The 16,559-nt window shown below is 52.5% G+C and overlaps 5 protein-coding genes across 5 annotated transcripts; 3 read left to right on the top strand and 2 right to left on the bottom strand.

Moving 5' to 3' along the window:
* Positions 1-721: 721 nt before the first annotated feature.
* Positions 722-2,510, bottom strand: ALTATR162_LOCUS12126 (uncharacterized protein; the record flags this gene model as incomplete). The annotated part of the gene is made up of 2 exons (XM_043319772.1): positions 722-2,313; positions 2,411-2,510. The coding sequence occupies 2 exons, from the start codon at positions 2,508-2,510 to the stop codon at positions 722-724; spliced, it is 1,692 nt and encodes a 563-aa protein (XP_043175707.1).
* A 1,809-nt stretch (positions 2,511-4,319) lies between these two features.
* On the top strand, positions 4,320-5,629 carry ALTATR162_LOCUS12127 (uncharacterized protein; the record flags this gene model as incomplete). The annotated part of the gene is made up of 2 exons (XM_043319773.1): positions 4,320-4,720; positions 4,891-5,629. The coding sequence occupies 2 exons, from the start codon at positions 4,320-4,322 to the stop codon at positions 5,627-5,629; spliced, it is 1,140 nt and encodes a 379-aa protein (XP_043175708.1).
* Positions 5,630-7,713: 2,084 nt separating this feature from the next.
* On the bottom strand, positions 7,714-8,808 carry ALTATR162_LOCUS12128 (uncharacterized protein; the record flags this gene model as incomplete). The annotated part of the gene is made up of 1 exon (XM_043319774.1): positions 7,714-8,808. The coding sequence occupies one exon, from the start codon at positions 8,806-8,808 to the stop codon at positions 7,714-7,716; it is 1,095 nt and encodes a 364-aa protein (XP_043175709.1).
* Positions 8,809-10,971: 2,163 nt separating this feature from the next.
* On the top strand, positions 10,972-11,792 carry ALTATR162_LOCUS12129 (uncharacterized protein; the record flags this gene model as incomplete). The annotated part of the gene is made up of 4 exons (XM_043319775.1): positions 10,972-10,998; positions 11,078-11,431; positions 11,484-11,582; positions 11,634-11,792. 4 exons carry the CDS (start codon positions 10,972-10,974, stop codon positions 11,790-11,792), a joined length of 639 nt encoding a protein of 212 aa, XP_043175710.1.
* Positions 11,793-15,096: 3,304 nt separating this feature from the next.
* Positions 15,097-16,152, top strand: ALTATR162_LOCUS12130 (uncharacterized protein; the record flags this gene model as incomplete). Its single annotated transcript, XM_043319776.1, has 1 exon — positions 15,097-16,152. One exon carries the CDS (start codon positions 15,097-15,099, stop codon positions 16,150-16,152), a length of 1,056 nt encoding a protein of 351 aa, XP_043175711.1.
* Positions 16,153-16,559: the final 407 nt, after the last annotated feature.

Genomic DNA, 16,559 nt, shown 5'->3' on the forward strand with positions numbered 1-16,559 from the left:
TACGGTGGGCTAGTCTTCTGACTCCTAGTGAGAAAGATAGTTGGTGGAGTTGGATGGCATCCGTGGCCTGCTCAATACCAGCACCAATGAATCAGTGTTTGAATAAGTAGAGTAAGAATGTGGAGACGCAGGTACAAGACAAGCTTGGCTACCGTTTGCTCGGATTGTTTTCTGGGGAGAAACTCTTGCTGCAGGTGCGACAATATGAGCTTACCATTCAAGTGTCACTACCTAGCCCTAGAGGAAGTGTTCTGGATGTAAGCTTTCAGAGGTTCCGGTTACACCTGTGCGAGACCATCGGCTCTGGCCACCACGAGAGTTCTTTCGCGTGATGTCTGCTCGAATATCATAGGCGATGAGGTCTGGATGAAGTGCAAGGCTATGGTACTATTGATACGGTTACATGTTTCCCAAGTAATATCGATTGGTAGAAGATATAGTTGAGGTGAAAGGCCTCAAGACGAGCATCCATGAGTACTTCAAAGCCCTATACCCTTGTTCCATATGACTACTATGTAACATACAGCGACGTCCTCTCTCTCGTTGAACATACTCAATATTGTCATAGTACCAAAGATTTTGCAGTACAGCAGGACCCATTACTACCGATCACTGCAGCAAAGTAAGACCAAGGCTGTTAAAGCGCTGAAAAATAAAACGCCGTTGTTCGATGCCGACCATAGACGCCGCTGCATTGAAGAATGCGAAAAACGACCGTCCGTTACCATCCGGAGCGGTGGTATTCTTGGGCGTCTCCGCTGTCGAAGAACTGGTTGTACGAGCTGTCGGGCTTGTTGTCGTCCCGGAAAGTGATGGATCTGATTTGAGCTTGTTGCTCGTTGGTGTTGAGGCCCTTGACATCGCCGGTGGTCATGGCCCGGCGTAGTGCTGGTAGGTTGATTGCGCTCTGTTGGCGCTTTGCTACCGCGTTGGTGGTGGCGTTCTTTTGCTGCTTCTCCCACAGCAGGTTCTGCCTCAAGCTTCCAGTCAACTCGCTGGTAAGTATGTTGCGTCTAGTGGTCTTGGGGGACATGGCGGGTGGGTGGACGTTGGAGGTAGTCATGATGATGGGCTTTGGACGAGAGGCTTGCTCGCGCATCATCAAACCACTGTCGTCGTGAGGAGAACTGCCAGCGGAAGGGCCGTTGGGAGTATGGGTGCGTGATCTTCGAATGGCAGGTGATGATCGCGATGCGGCATTTTGTAGAGCCGATGCGTGGTCACCTTGGTGGAGGGCAGCTGTGAGTAGAGAGCGGCGGGAGGTGAGGTTGGCCTGTGAGTCGACACGCGGGAACTGAGGACGGTGCTCAGCAACGCTTGGGGGACCGCTCTCCTCGTTGTCGTCGTCTTCCCACTCCTCATCGGTGTCTTCCTCTTCGATGGCGCTCTCGCCGACATCGTCCTCTTCTCTGTCGCTCTCAATGGCAGCCTCACTGCTCGCGGAGACGTCGTGGAAAGTGCGGGTGCTAACCTCATTCTTGAATGAGGTAGTCTTTCGCATGGGAGCAGCGTTGCGCAGTTGTTGTGAGAGAGAGCTGCGTTGTAGCGAGTAGGCCTCGAATGAGCTGCCGTTCTCTTCTTCTGAGGATCCACCGAGAGTGAACATGGGCTGCTTCTTCTTGCTGGCGTCGGCCTTGGCGGGAAGAGACTTGGTAATGAAGCTGGAGGTCTTCTTGAGGATGGGAGTAGGGTCCAGGTTGGTGCTGGACGGTAGTGAGGTGGAGATGTGGCCAGGCTCGAAACCGCGGACGACGCTGTGCTCACTCACGTCGGTAGATGTGCTGGCTTCTGAGCCGACTGCAGGGCTTATGATGCCGCAGTCCACTGAGGTGGCTACTGTAGAGGTGGAGGCGTCGGGGATGGGGTGGGCGGTGGAGGATAGTGTGATGTTGTCCTGGACGGGCTTCTGCTCGACTACAGGTGGGGCGAGTTGTGCTGGGAGCGGCGACAGTGGCTCGATGAACTTCTTCTCTTGTATCGAGTTGACGACCTTCTTGAGACCAATGGGCGTCATGTGCTCGCCGCGGGCCTGACTGGTAGTAGAGTCGTGGCGGCGCAGGTCGGGGCGGTCGGCGGAGAGATCAGTCCGGGAAGTCGTGGTGATAGCGCTTTCCAGATTGGAGTCGTCGGAGGCGACGCTGGTAGACAGCTCAGGCATGTCCGCGGCGCTGGTCGATAGTTGTCGCTGGAAGGCCCACTGGGGAGCGGCCAGGGGGTCTGGCTGGCAGCATAAGGTCTCGCGGGACCACAACCGCCATGCCATGTTCTCGTAGCGCTTGCCATCTTCAATGGCGGGCGAGCATTGTGCGAAGACTGTGAGGTCGAGTTAGCGATTGTTGTGCAGTTTAGACGCTATCACATATGATAGATCGTGCGTATAGCAGAGCCACGGCTCCTGCATGTCACTCACCAGACCAGAGGCCAAACAGGTTCTCCGTGCTGCGGGTTTCGATGGTACGCATAGAGCTGTGCTCGACACGCACTATGGGCCGTTCTGTGCGGAGAGGCATTTGGGACGTTGTGTTCGGTTGGCCGTGGAGTATACGTATGTGACGGTGATGCTGGGAGTCTATCGTGGAAGACCAGCCAGGCAAGGAGCTAGAGGAGACACTACAGAAGGTAGAAAGCGAAAGGAAATACGGTAAAGACTGGTTATAGATGAATACGACAGTTTTGGCCGTTCTCAGATCGGCTCCGAGAGGAAGGTCATATAACAGACATGGTCTCAGAGAACGTGCCGGGGAAATAACCCCGATGACGGTATATGGGGAAGTAGATGCGGGATACCAAGAGAAGACAGTGTATGCACGGATGGCACTTCTAGGGAAGGTGATAGCCACCCAAGTCGACATGGAAGGCGCGCTTTTGGCACCCACCTCTCCCGGACCCCTGGTCTTCGGCTCTTGCAACTCCGGATCTTATACAGAGAGCCAGGTTGGAAAGAACGCATCTAACATCTGTGGGAGCGTTCGGAAAGCGTTCAAACCTCCCACTACGCACAATCACCGAGTGGTGGTTCGTGTCTTGCGTGACGAGACAAGCCAACTACATGCACTCTCAGTGCAGCCTCCACAACGAAACAGCAGCAAAAGAAAGATGCGCCAGACAGTCATTCCCGCCGTCTCTCACCCTCCATCTTCTGGAATCGATGTACGTTGGGTGAGATGGTTGCCCACTGTATGGTCTGTCGTGGGGTGGACCTTGCAGATGGCGTACAGCGGAGTGGGTTAGGTGTAGTAGCTCCAAACTTGCATAGCAATTGGCGTATAATCAAGGGAGCGAGCGGTCAGGCGCGACGAGGGATGAGACGCAGAGCGGGGCGTATTTGGTCTGCCGCCTCGATATCGGCCGCCCAGGCTGTTAGTCACGACCTACGCTTTCGATCGCTGCAGGATGCCTCCTGTTTGGTTACGTGGCGTTTCTATTATAGTGCAAGTGCAGCTTCCTTGCGCCGTCCGTTCATGCAAGCTATACTAGTCAGCAGGTGGCTGTCGTTCCCTAGCGTTGCTCCGTGAACAGGCGCAGGTCACCGTTCAATGTATCGTCCGTTGTAACAGCATCGCCCAAAGCAGCAAACCCTGAACGGCTGTCGTTCTGCAAAGGCTACCGGGATCCGGTAGTGACGATAGTACACGAACGCATGGGACCGTCATTGTATCGTAGCTGCAAGAGTCGAGAGTCATCGTGCATTGTGCATTGTCCCAGCAGGTCGGCGTTGTGTGACTCGTGCGCGTAAGCGCCCACGAACCAGCAGTGCGTCTGGACGAACGAGAGGGATTCGAGTGGAGTCCCTGCCAACCGAGCGACGGCACAGTTTGGCATGTGGAAGCGATGGAACAAGTACAGGAAGCTTTCAAGCCGATGCCAACGGCTACTCAGCTCGTTTGCCATTGAACACCATTCTTTGGCAAGAAAGCTCACCTAGCCGTTCAGCGGAAAGCCGTCCTTTGTACCGGCGACAGTTCCGTTCTCCCTTCGAGAACTTCCAATCTTGGCGCCAATCCGAGATTGGGAACCCTGCATCATCTCGTGGACTGGATTGAATCCAGTCCTTCACCTTCATCCTGGATATCAACCTCCTCCTCGAACCTCAGGCTCGGGGCTCAGAGTCACCTGCGAGCAAGAAAAGCTCTATATCCAATGCATCCCACTCGATAGGAGCGACAGGAAGAGACACGACTGCACCTTCCTCATGTCCCTCGCAAATATCGTTGCCTGCCTACGCTTCTGGAACACAAGCATACCCACCTCCCCCACACTATGCACCAATATCCGCTTATACCCAGGCATCGACATCAGCTCCCCAAGGACCCGGTCCCATGCTAGGAGGACCTGTTCTACCCGCCATCTCAGGACTTCATCGACATGCTGAGCCTACCCCACTCCCGCACTTTCGCCCACTCTACTCCGGCCCACATGAACCTTCACCACCACATCATGCATATAGTACCGATCACTCTCCCCCTTCAACAGTAAAACGACAAGCTTCTCAAACCCCGCTACCCGACGGAAGCCCCGCCAAGAAACAGTCCAAATGGACACCAGAGGAGGACAATCTGACCATCGACCTGCGAGGCCAGGGAATGAAATGGGATGACATTGCGAAACGATTACCTGGAAGAAGCTCCATTTCCTGCCGATTACGGTACCAGAACTACCTCGAGAAGCGAGCCATCTGGGACGAGGAGAAGAAAAACAGACTTGCAAGACTCTATGCGCGGTACGTACCACTCGATCACTCCAGACGCCTAGACTGATTCATTTTGATCATCCTTTCCTTCGTTTGATCCCATATTTTTGGCTTCAAATGTACCCCAGCACCATCTGCCGCTCTCGCATGTGACGCGTCTCTACGCGTATACTCAAAAACAATACTGACCCTTGCTTTAGTTTCAAGGACCAAATGTGGCAAAAGGTTGCTACAGCGATGGGCATTCCCTGGCGGTCCGCCGAGTCGATGCATTGGCAGCTCGGAGAGCAGGAGATGAGCGCGCGTGCGAATGCGCCAGTATTCCAGCTTCACCCTTCTGCAACCGATACAGGCATGAGTTCGCGATCGCAAGTGCCTGTGATACCTGCCTCTGCCCTGTATGGCTTCATGCCTGCAAATGCCCCTCAGCTGATGCCAAACCCGCCGCCGATGCCGCCGCAGCTGCACCAGATGCCTCTGCCAATGCCTGAAGGGCCCCCGATGCATGGCTATGGTCACCAGCGGACCGACAGTGGCTCCAGTGCCGGCGGACGAAGAAGGAGGAATAGCTCATTCAGTCGCAGGCGCCCAGACCCTCGATCTTGGTCGAGCGTTCCCCCTCAGCTAGGCCAACCTCTTCCTCTGGTTCAACCACAGTCAGAAGAAGACTTGATCAGCGGAGCAAGGACAGCACCTGTACCAGGGATGCAGTCGATCATCAAGCGAGAAGACGAGGGTTCCAACTACACGGAGGTTTACCACCAGACAAGACAGGAAGAAGTCGCTGCAGGCCCGTCACAATCGGAATACGATTCACGGAGCCAGAGCATGGAGAGTCCTGACAGAATGTCGCAGCACAGCGTAACCGGAAGCAGCAAGAGCATGAAGCGCGAGCCAGAGGAAACCGAGCAATCTCTCACCCTGCCTTGGCCGCCCTGACAGTCCGAGTGTACTGTCCGCTTTAATACAAAGCTGGAAACCGGATTCCATGAGTACACCGTGGCAGGCATAGTTGCGTAAGAATAGTAGCGTCACCTGCAACATGGGACTAGAACCAACTGGGGTGGCATCGGTGGGCTCTATCATGTCCAGACGGCAGCGCCTACGCTCTGCTGGGATGTGAGACGATGCGTGTGATCGAGCTGGGTACCATCTTGCGGAGTCCGAGCTAGCAGCGCCTCCGTTGGTGACAACGTGCTGCGCACCTGCAGGTACATACAAGCGGAGACGATCGCTGCAGTCCGCTTCCACGAGCTTATAATACGTCCGTCCGCTCCTTGAACGGCTGCGACCTCTGGTACCTCTATCTTGACTGCCTCAAATGCCTCGCCACTGAGACTGCTTGTCTGCCTGCCTGCCTGCCTGCCTGCCTACCTGCCTGGTGAGTCACACGTTCTGCACAGCCTGCCCAGCGCACTCGGCTAATGGTGGTTTGCTAGCGGCGGGTCCCGCCCTTCGCGAAGGTCACCGACTCTATACGGTCTCCAGCAACGCTTCAACCTTCGCGTTACCTCAACCGACCGCCTTCAAACAGGCTTACTGCTATCTGCGGATCGTCCCGGGAGAGCGATCGTGGACGCGCGACGTAGCCAGCGCTGCCAGCGGCGGTAGTGAACGTGCTCCACCCTGATTGGACTGCCGAGGCTGGCCTAGTGCGGGGCACGAGCTTCCGCGCATGCCTCCCTTCTGCGTGCGCTCTTACGTATGGCCTGACCTGCGCTCGCGATATGGAGAAGCCGATGACTAGCACTGCTGGTGTTCAGTATGGTATAGTAAGGCCAGGATTCTGCGCGCACTTCAATAGGCCAGTGTAGTAGCCTTTGTCTGCCGCGCCCCATAGCCTTGCCCTATTTCGTGGTCCCCGCCGCGCGCGAGATGCGTAGCGGCCCAACGCAAACATCCCTTTAATCAACAGAGCGAAGTGGAAATTTGTTTCGTAATTGGTAGTTGGTGGTTGCGGGTCAGGAGACCCCACCATCGCTAGAAAACTTTGGCGAGGCATCTAGTTCAAGTGCCCCGCCATCAGCACCTCTCGTCCTCTTGACAGCACCGACTACTAGGTATCTCTAGTCTTCATCGCAACAGCATTTACTTATGCACTGAGTAGGTTGCGCCACGAATAATGTACTCTTCGTCTGCTGCAGGCTAGCTCACCACCTCACCTGATACCGATTTCAGCCTAGGGTTGTACAGAAAGCGCCACCGAAGAGTCCTCCACACAACGCCTGCACATCAATAGAGAGTTAGTTATAAGTAAAGCCCCTGCGCTGTGTGACTGTGTTGACCGCTACCAGGCTGTGCTTAGACTTCAAAGTCCGGCCACTCCTTAAGACCTTAGAAGACGGTCGCTTTCCGCTACGAGCCGAGATATCTTCAGCAGGCCGATTGTACTTCTGTATAGCGAACACTCGCAGGCTCGCGCTCTATTACTAGAATAAGACCACATTCGAACACTGGCTTTTGTTCCCTCCTTCTGGTACCAATCCCTCACACCATTGTTGCTTTGGTCGCTTACTATAGTGTAGAAGACGCAACTTTCGCCTGGATCACAACGTCTTAAACCAGCGATCTAAACTTCGACGCCAGTTGTTGTTCGCCGCTTGGAAGCATGGAGGAACCTCCGACGAAAAAAACTTGGATAGCTCCGAAGGATACTGTCGTTCGAGTTCAAGGCTTAGCCTATGACCCACAAGGCCAACTTATTCCTCAGGATACAGATGTGTCTATAAAGAAGGATCAGAGCATTATAGGCATCAGCTTTACTATTAAGGATATGAAAGAATAATAACCGAGCTCGTTTCGCTGTATCATTAAGGTATCGCTCTAGTTCAAATAACAAGTTCTCTTCTCTGCCGTAGATGGCTCATTCTCTAGTCGCTTTGTGTCGCGCCTACAAGACAATAGGTTTAAATGATTATCAGATGCGGCATCATGAAATCAAATAGTATTGCTAGTACGATACATGAACAGCTTCAGAGCCTGGTAGTGGACAAGACGACTATCTATATATACATCATGCTAGCCTATATAGGGGTGGGATCCATATCATATATGCCCCGACACTGAGACACCAACGCGCTTGGGACAACGCAGTCAAGGAAGCAGTAGGCGTTTAGAGGTTTCTGATACATGCAGATTTGCAGACACTTTGTCTTCTCCGAGCTTTTCACATTCTCCTTCTTCCACCTGTCGGACTGCTTGATAATCTCTGCTAAGAAATTGAACGGCAGCAAGTCCAATGCGATGTTTTCCCGGTACCATGTTTTATCATCCCCGATGTGACAGCCATCTACGAGAGTAAGCAAAGCTGCTCGGCCGCTCCAACGATATACGACGCGTATATCGCCTGTGCCGGGAATCTCCTCCTCCCCGTAGTATTGCAACTTTGATAACTCGCTATGTAAGGGCTCTTGATTCGAAAGCAATGTCTCGCTGGGAACGTATGCCTCTTCTCGAAGCAGAGGGCTGCTGCCAACAGTACAACGGCCCTGGCGCATACTGTCGTCCCACAAGGGCTTGGCGAAGTCATCGGTTCCTTCAAGGCGCTGTTTCTTGGGACGTGGCTCTATGGAGTGCTCAAAAGCACGTTTGGAACCCGAAGGGACTGCATTTGGATGTTGCGTGGGCTGTTCAAGCGAGGAAGTTTGCTCCGTATTGTCATGCTCACCTTTGGAGAAGGCCACTATCACTCTCAGAAAAGACAGTGTAGAGTTGCACGAGTTGACAGGCTCTGACAGTTTTGTAAAACGCTGCTTTTGCTCCTCGCCATACGCCCACCCGACAATGTCAGCTGTCTCGATAAAGGACTTCAACATAGGTGCTGCTTTGGACGTCTTATTGTCCTGAATTCGCTGCTTTAAGCGATTCACTTTAGCATCCCAGGGCTGGTCATCGTCAAAACGAACGCCGTTTTTCTTATTCTCTTCCAGAAGCGACCCTAATGAGGATTTGATCTTTGGTGCCAGCTTGACGGCCTTGGCTAACTTCCAACATGTTACAAGAAAGTCTACCTGGGCGCCTAACTGGGGATTCTCATTTGCGGAATTTAGCAAATCGAGTATAGTTTTCGGGCTTCCAAATGTACTGAGATCTGCAACAGGTAGCGCTTCGGTAGTCATTGCCTACTGGAAGGTGTATTAATGAGGGAGGAGCGGCGATGGGTGCAAGGCGGTGGTGCGTGGAAGGCGACGGTGTGTAGAAGGCGGTGGTGCGTGGAAAGCGGCGATGGGTGCAAGGCGGTGGTGCGTGGAAAGCGGCGATGGGTGCAAGGCGGTGGTGCGTAGAAGGCGACGATGGGTGCAAGGCGGTGGTGCGTAGAAGGCGACGATGGGTGCAAGGCGGTGGTGCGTAGAAGGCGACGATGGGTGCAAGGCGGTGGTGCGTAGAAGGCGACGATGGGTGCAAGGCGGTGGTGCGTAGAAGGCGACGATGGGTGCAAGGCGGTGGTGCGTAGAAGGCGACGATGGGTGCAAGGCGGTGGTGCGTAGAAGGCGACGATGGGTGCAAGGCGGTGGTGCGTGCAAGGCGACGGTGTGTAGAAGGCGGTGGTGCGTGGAAAGCGGCGATGGGTGCAAGGCGGTGGTGCGTGCAAGGCGGTGGTGCGTAGAAGGCGACGATGGGTGCAAGGCGGTGGTGCGTAGAAGGCGACGGTGTGTAGAAGGCGGTGGTGTGTAGAAGGCGGTGGTGCGTGGAAGGCGACAGTGTGTAGAAGGCGGTGGTGCGTGGAAAGCGGCGATGGGTGCAAGGCGGTGGTGCGTGCAAGGCGACGGTGCGTGGAATGCGGCGATGGGTGCAAGGCGACGGTGCGTGGAAAACGGGGATACGTGGAATGCGGCTATAGGCGCGATCGACGCCACTATCAACATGTGACTGTTTGATAATTGTTTGAGCTAGCCGGGAATAGCTAGTAGGCGCTCGCTGTTCGTGTTCAACACGCACAACACCAAACGTGACTAAGCCTCTAATCGACTACGACCTGCTGTACTTCTCCCGAGTTATGTTATATTTGTCCTCTCTAGCATCGCCGACATTCTTATTCGCTTTTTTAAAGTGAGAAAACAATCTTGCGATGCGAACGACAGCCGAGGTCTCCTTCCGCTGATCCTAATAAAAGTCTGGCTGTCACTCGTGAAGCATGGGGTCTGAACATAGTGCAGTGGCTGTGAATAATGAAGCTAGTAGCGACCGTAGACACGTATTCAACGTGAGCCGATTAGGCGGTCTTTCCCACCATCCGTGCGTCAAACCTGGTAGGCCTGTCGAGCGAACGAGCGCTTGTGGGGGCCTTTCCGACACCTGACATCCCGCTCATGCCGCTAGTGGCCGTGCACAATCCATGTACCTGGCGTTCGCTGACAGGCCGTAAGCGAGAACTTTACCTCGACGTCTCATCTCGTTCCAGACCACTTGCACGAGAGGCAGGTCGCAGCGCAAATCACCCTCATGAACGCTGCGCCAGTATAGAGAGCTCGACGGTCATTCGTACAAAGACTGGACTTATTGAGGGATGCGCAAATCTAAAGCCGATCTGCATAGACCTTGAGTCTGCGTAATCAAAACTGCATTATATGACGAAGTCGCAAGTGGCCTCTGTACCCCGTGCTGTAAACATTAAGATGTGCACATCTCCAGTGTGGCTGTACGGCACGAAACCGACACAAGCGGGCCGGGGAAGCACATGCGCTCTCCACATCGTCATTTATCGATTGTCGATTCAGCCACTTCCGAACCAGGAGTTCGGGCAGTGTCTCAGACGGCTGATGCTGCCTAGTAGGGATTAAAGGCTGTTCAACTAGAAGTCGTTCGACTCCCGGTGCCATATTTCCGCTCGAAGCGAGACTATGCAACGGGTACGGATGTGCTTGGAGATGGTCTGGTGGATGAGCAGGGTTCCCGGTCTTCACACCCTCCTTCGAATCCTTCTTGCAGCACGGTTTTTAATGATCGTACCTTGCTGCACAGAATGTGAGGCTCAGCACCTTTCGTTTGCCTTCTTTGCATCGCCTTCTCGTCTCGCATCATCCGAACATCAAAGCTCCAGCCGTGCAAATGCTGTCTTATCATCAAATTCTACTACCATCCGTTGTCGTTGGATTGACCGTCACTCCGATTGCACATTGGAAACTAAGCATACATCCTCCTCGTGCTCCCAGTACGCTTGGTTTCGGTTTGAGCGATAAAGCTTATAGGTGGGCTCGTGGTGGACTTGTCGCGAGCGGGGTCATAGCCCTTCTCCTATCAATCGCCGCTCTGGGTCTATCTACAGGAACAGGATTGCAGACATGGATGGGAGCTGCCGAGAGAAGTGCGTGTGTTTCTCTTGTATTCGCAGAGGCAAGCGTTTTCTTCTTTAACCCTCTGTTTGTATACGATGCTAACACTTCGCAGTGTGTGTATACCTCGCTGATTCTACTTAGTGGACAACCCTGGCTGTTTTACGGAGTATGCATCTGCAGCTTCCTAAATCCATTACTGTCATTTCTGCCTCCAACTCTTGAGCGCCTGGATTACACGGGCCATAACGAATGGTATATTCATCTGCCAGCTATACTTCTTGGCCTGATCATATGTGTGATCCAGGTACTACTGCTATTGAGGCAAATTTGGCCCGGAAACAAAAGCGCTAGTGATACCCAACGAAGCCGTATCATCTGCTGTTTTGTGGCCATTCTGGAAGCCGTTGCTTTTCTCGTGCTTATTGGCTTCTTCTTTCGTCACAAACGGGTGTACGAAGATCTACCAGTGGTATTTTGTTCTCGCTTTCTGATGGTTCATTTCACTGATTAGCAAACAGTGGATCTTGTTCGCGATGTCACTTTTAAGCTTCAGGTTCTTTCCGTTCATGGAGGTGTATCGAATTTGCCGGGGTATTTCAAACGGGTCGCAACCTTCTGTATGTCACTCTACAGGTCTGTGTTGAGACGTAACTAACTAGTCAACACAGCTCGAAGCGAATTTGGCTTACTCGTCATCGAGCAGCACTGTAAGTTCCGACAGTAGGAAAACCCAACGGTGGAGCTTGAGTGGGGGTTCTAAAATCGACCGTAAGATGACAGAATTATGGATTTCGGGCAAGGTGGAAACCTCTGAACAGCAGGTTTGAATGGCAAGGAAGGAGCTAGTACCATCGACTCTGGTAAAAGGCACCTTTTGCACTTGTATTTCCACTGCAATTTAAATTGCGATGAAAGAATATATACGTTATCTCTGAATCTCGAGAATGACTCTCTATGGGTCTCCCATCAGATAGGGGTCTTGACATGAGTTTGTGTTCATTCAAGGACACATAAGCTTTGTACGGGATCAAGTGTGAGAGTCTGATACCCTATTCTAACAGATGAAATACCCTTCAGCTTCAGCTGTGCTAGTTACTTCTCTTGCGGTTGTATTACGCTTGTGGTCTAACGAGGAGGCACGACAAAAAAACGGGAGAAGATAGCCTATGTGATATAACTTGAAAACAGACTTGTTGGGCCGCATCTTGACTCGCGGCAATTACCTTGACATCTTGCCAACGGAAGAGAGTTTGCGAGTGATTGTCGGAGAAAGTAATGAATAAAAGCTCTGGAGACATCGAGAGCCACACCGGATATGCAGCTGGGTGCAGCGGTCGACAGTCTTCGCATGCAACTACTTACACAGATCAGTGGCGGCAAAGCACACGACTGTCGAGGAAATGCGAACAGACGAGGATAGTTTCCGTCTCTATTGAGCTCTCTCGGTAAAGCGTCAATCGAAGTTAAGTATTCTGCCATGTGCTATGTTCTCACCAAAGTAAGAAAGAGATCACCTTAAAGTCATTGGGATTCTTAACAAAGAGTCGGTTGGAACTGTAGGCTTCTCGATATGGTAATCTGGATGGAAACTTTTTTATTGCAACGAAGTGCTCTGCTTCATTTTAGCTAGTAGGTCTGGACCATTGCGCAGTTCGCAAAACTCTCTTAACGTAAATACTTGCGGTGTTCTCTTGGTCCATCCCGGCACTTTATATTCAAATGTCTTGGTCCGTCCCGGCACGTCATATTCAAATGTCTCTGTCCATCCCGGCACTTCATATTCAACCAATGCTTTGATATTTTTACCAATGATCTCAAGGATATTAAGCACCTTCGGCTTCTCTGTGGCACGTGAATCATGCGGATTCAAAGCGGGTACATCGTGTTCCCAACCATCCGTCTGCGAGCTCCACCCCTCCAGCTGGTCTGATCTTGTCTTAGATGTGGTATTACTGGAAGTCGTCCAACCGACGAGTTTCCAAAACCCTCCAAGGCAACTATCCTCGTCTGCTGTTTCTTGTGTATCTGATGCAGCACTCTGGCGCTATGTGCCTGTTAGATCAACACGTAGGATGGACAATGTCACGTACTTTCAGCTTGATACACCCAGAATAAAACATCGTGAGCAACGATAGGTGCAGGAAGATAATCGATGAAGGGTTTAAGGGCGGTTTGACAATGACTTGTTGAAGTTCTACGTCTCCCAGTAGGGGTACCACAGTTATAAGTATTGGCAATGTCCAATCTTCGTCATAGATCACAGCCAAACCATACGAGAGTTATCGGGCAAGCTAGACGCGAAACGCTGGTTGCTGCCGGGAAATGGCTCCAACTCCATCTGGGCATAACAGGTGAGACGAGGGGGGCGCCTGTCCTCATCCACGCAGTCAATTTAGGCCTGATCTTGTATGCCTTGCAGCATCAAAAGAATGAATTGTGCAACTCGACCCCGTATGTCAAGACGGGGCTTGCGGCTGCAGCAACTTCTTGAGCACTAGCGGCCCAGTCAGCCTGGAAGGGCAGCAATCTGTGGGGCAGGCCAGGAGAGACAGACCGTGGCGACAGGAGGCTTGCATCGCGTTCATGCGCCGTGCAAGGGCTCGATATCGCCTCCAGACCTCTAAGCCTTTTACGTTCTGGCACATCTCCACCATAGCCTGCGTGCTCTGGAAAGTAAGCTCAGGCTTATGCAGCGCGGGAACGTCTCTATGTCGACCAACGCCACGCGCTAGCGTGATTGGCTTGCAGAAGTCCTGACCTTGGCTGCTCATATGGTACCAGGCACACAAGCATCTTCATCTTTAGGTGCATCTCCAAAGATCGACTACGGACGCGGAAAGCAGCACCCCGCGCCAGGTGTTTTGCCAATATCACAGTCGGACTTCTTTAGCGCTTAAGAGCCTACCGAGACGCAGCGGACGAATATGTCGGACTGTGAACGATCTCTGCCGCTGTACATGTAGGCCATCGCAACAGCCTCCCAAGTCCACCACTGCTTCAATGTGAAGCACTAAAGATATCGCGGAACTGTCGGGGAATCATTGGTTGTGTTGACCTACCCGCTGCTCGTTTCGACTGAAAGACTCACTTCACTTTGCTGCCGCCCCACGCTGGTTCGTTAAAACCCGGTAAACAACTTCTCAAGACTATAAAAACATCATCCGAAGGCCATGCAGAGTTCTCTCGCTATCAGGTCATACAAACTCTACTTCTCAGCAAACTAAAGACACACGACATTGGACTCGAACCCTCGCCAACGATAACGGCGCATGTTCTGTCTACAAGCGCGTCAGATCTGAGAAAGTCCCAGACGGATTTTGGAGACGATAAAATTCAACTGTCGGTGCTGCGAGTGAGCCTTCCACTCCCGCATCGCCTAACAGCGGCAGGATCCGGGACCGTCAACATGACAAAGGGCCTTAAAAAGAAGTTTGAGTGCCAACACTAGGGCTGTGAAAAGAGCTACTCTCGCGTAGAGCATTTGTGCCGCCATCAATTGAACCGTGAGTGCACCATTCTCAGTATGCCTCGCTAGCGCTGGAATGACAAGGCTGACATTGTATAGACAACCGTAAGCAAGTCTACCATTGCGACTTTCCCGATTGCCACCGCCCCTTCGTCTGACAAGACCTATGCGCCCGCCACAAGGAGAGGCACATGGCACGCGGCTCGCAACTACTGCGCAAGTATACTTTCAACATGCATGATCTGGACCTCATCGGGACAGTTGCACTGGGTGGAAAGAATGCACCGCCTTCAAAACCACACGGCATCAAGACCCAAGGGCCGTGTGGCATGCAGTCTCCGTCCTCTGGAGCCTCCAACACTGGCCCTGGCAACCGAATGCCTCCGCCAAACTTCCAGCCTCCTGGCTCCACCACCACCCTTAGCAGCAGTGGTGTATTCGGTATTGAAGAACCCCTGTCAATATTCTCAATATTCTCAATATCCTCAATATCCTCAATATCCTCAATATCCTCAATATCCTCAATATCCTCAATATCCTCAATATCCTCAATATCCTCAATATCCTCAATATCCTCAATATTTTCTCAATGTTGAAGAACTCCATAGGGAAGAATCAATATTGACAGGGGTTCTTCAAGACCGAATACACCACTGCACGCTACCATGTTTGGCCACAGCGCTGTCATGGTTGCTCACGAGATGCGTCTTCCACTGCCATGTGACGAAGCTCTCTGGTCTGCAATGAGTAGTTCTGAAGTAGGTCGGGTTCAGCAGTTCCTGACGTCGGATGGCATTAAACCGATATCCTTCCTTGACGGTCTTAAGAAGACATTGAACGGACAAACGGTACGGACCAATTCTTTCGGACGCACGATACTTATGGCAGGTTTGCTGAGCGTGTCGTGGCACATGAACCAGCGGGATTTGCAAATCAGCTCGCTCGGTGCAACAACAGTACTTGGTGGACAGGATGAGTGGCGAGGACCCTTAATCCTTGGCTTTGACTTCTGGAAGCAGGACTTCGACAGCGCACTGAACCGATCGGAAGACTGCCCTGCTTCGAATCCATACGAGTACTCTCATGGTATTGATGACGACAACGTCTTCGAATCCCGGACTGACCTCTACCACCTGGCGCATATGGCCATGCACGTCGATATTGTCGATTGCCAGATTTATGCGGGTGCTCCCAAACTACTTGGGAGATCAGTATTCCTGCAAGACTACCACGGCGCGCAACGCCGCATGGAAGCGTGGGCTCCCACTGTCCGAGCCCGGCGGGCCACCTTCCACGCCCTCCGCTTTCTTCGCACTGTTCTGCTTGCAGGAGATCACAGTCCGAACCCAAATACCCCATCCAGCGCCGTTCTCTCCTACTCCACGCGCGACGACCACCTTCTATATCGACCACGGTCGCTGTACTTTGCCACACTGATTGTCTGGTCGTACGGCTTTGCGCTGGAAGGGCCTGTCAAGGAGCGGTACCAACTCCTAAGTTATGAGGACAAGGTCAAGGATATGGTACTGTATCTCAATCGCGTTGGCGGTGTAAGGTCACCTGAAGACTTGAGCGGAACTCTGAATTGCAATGCTTGCTTGGGATTATTGATCATCATGAGAGATATGTTCAAAAAGACGAGGTGGGAGTTGTTGCATGAGGCAGGCAATCTGCTGACGAAGTGCATTGAGATGCTGTTTTCTGGCGCAGGTGGGTCGTGATGCGGTACTGCCAGCAAGAGGATCTGTGGTCCCGCGTATACGCACCAAATGTCATGATTCGAGATGGTGAGGCAGGGGAGAGTTCGTTCTATGTATGAGGTTGTTGCCAAAAGTACAGCTATCTATCACTGCGCTACAACGTACATACCAATGTGTCAATGAACGACAGGAGTCCATCTAACTGCTACATCGTACATACCACCAGCTTCTCAAGCCTCAACTGATGGCTTTCCATGGCGCCGTCTTGAAGACGTGACCCGCGGCGTGGCCAATTCGATTTGAACGTGCTCTTCTTAGAAAATATACAAAGACCAGCACCTTCTTTTGCTTCGTAGTCGCCTCATCCTCACTCTTGAGACTCAATTGTGGCTCTTTCGCACGTAGTCCAGATTATGCGAAAATGGGCG

This window comes from Alternaria atra (genome assembly GCF_907166805.1).
Source record: "Alternaria atra isolate CS162 genome assembly, contig: 42, whole genome shotgun sequence".
Taxonomy (NCBI): domain Eukaryota; kingdom Fungi; phylum Ascomycota; class Dothideomycetes; order Pleosporales; family Pleosporaceae; genus Alternaria; species Alternaria atra.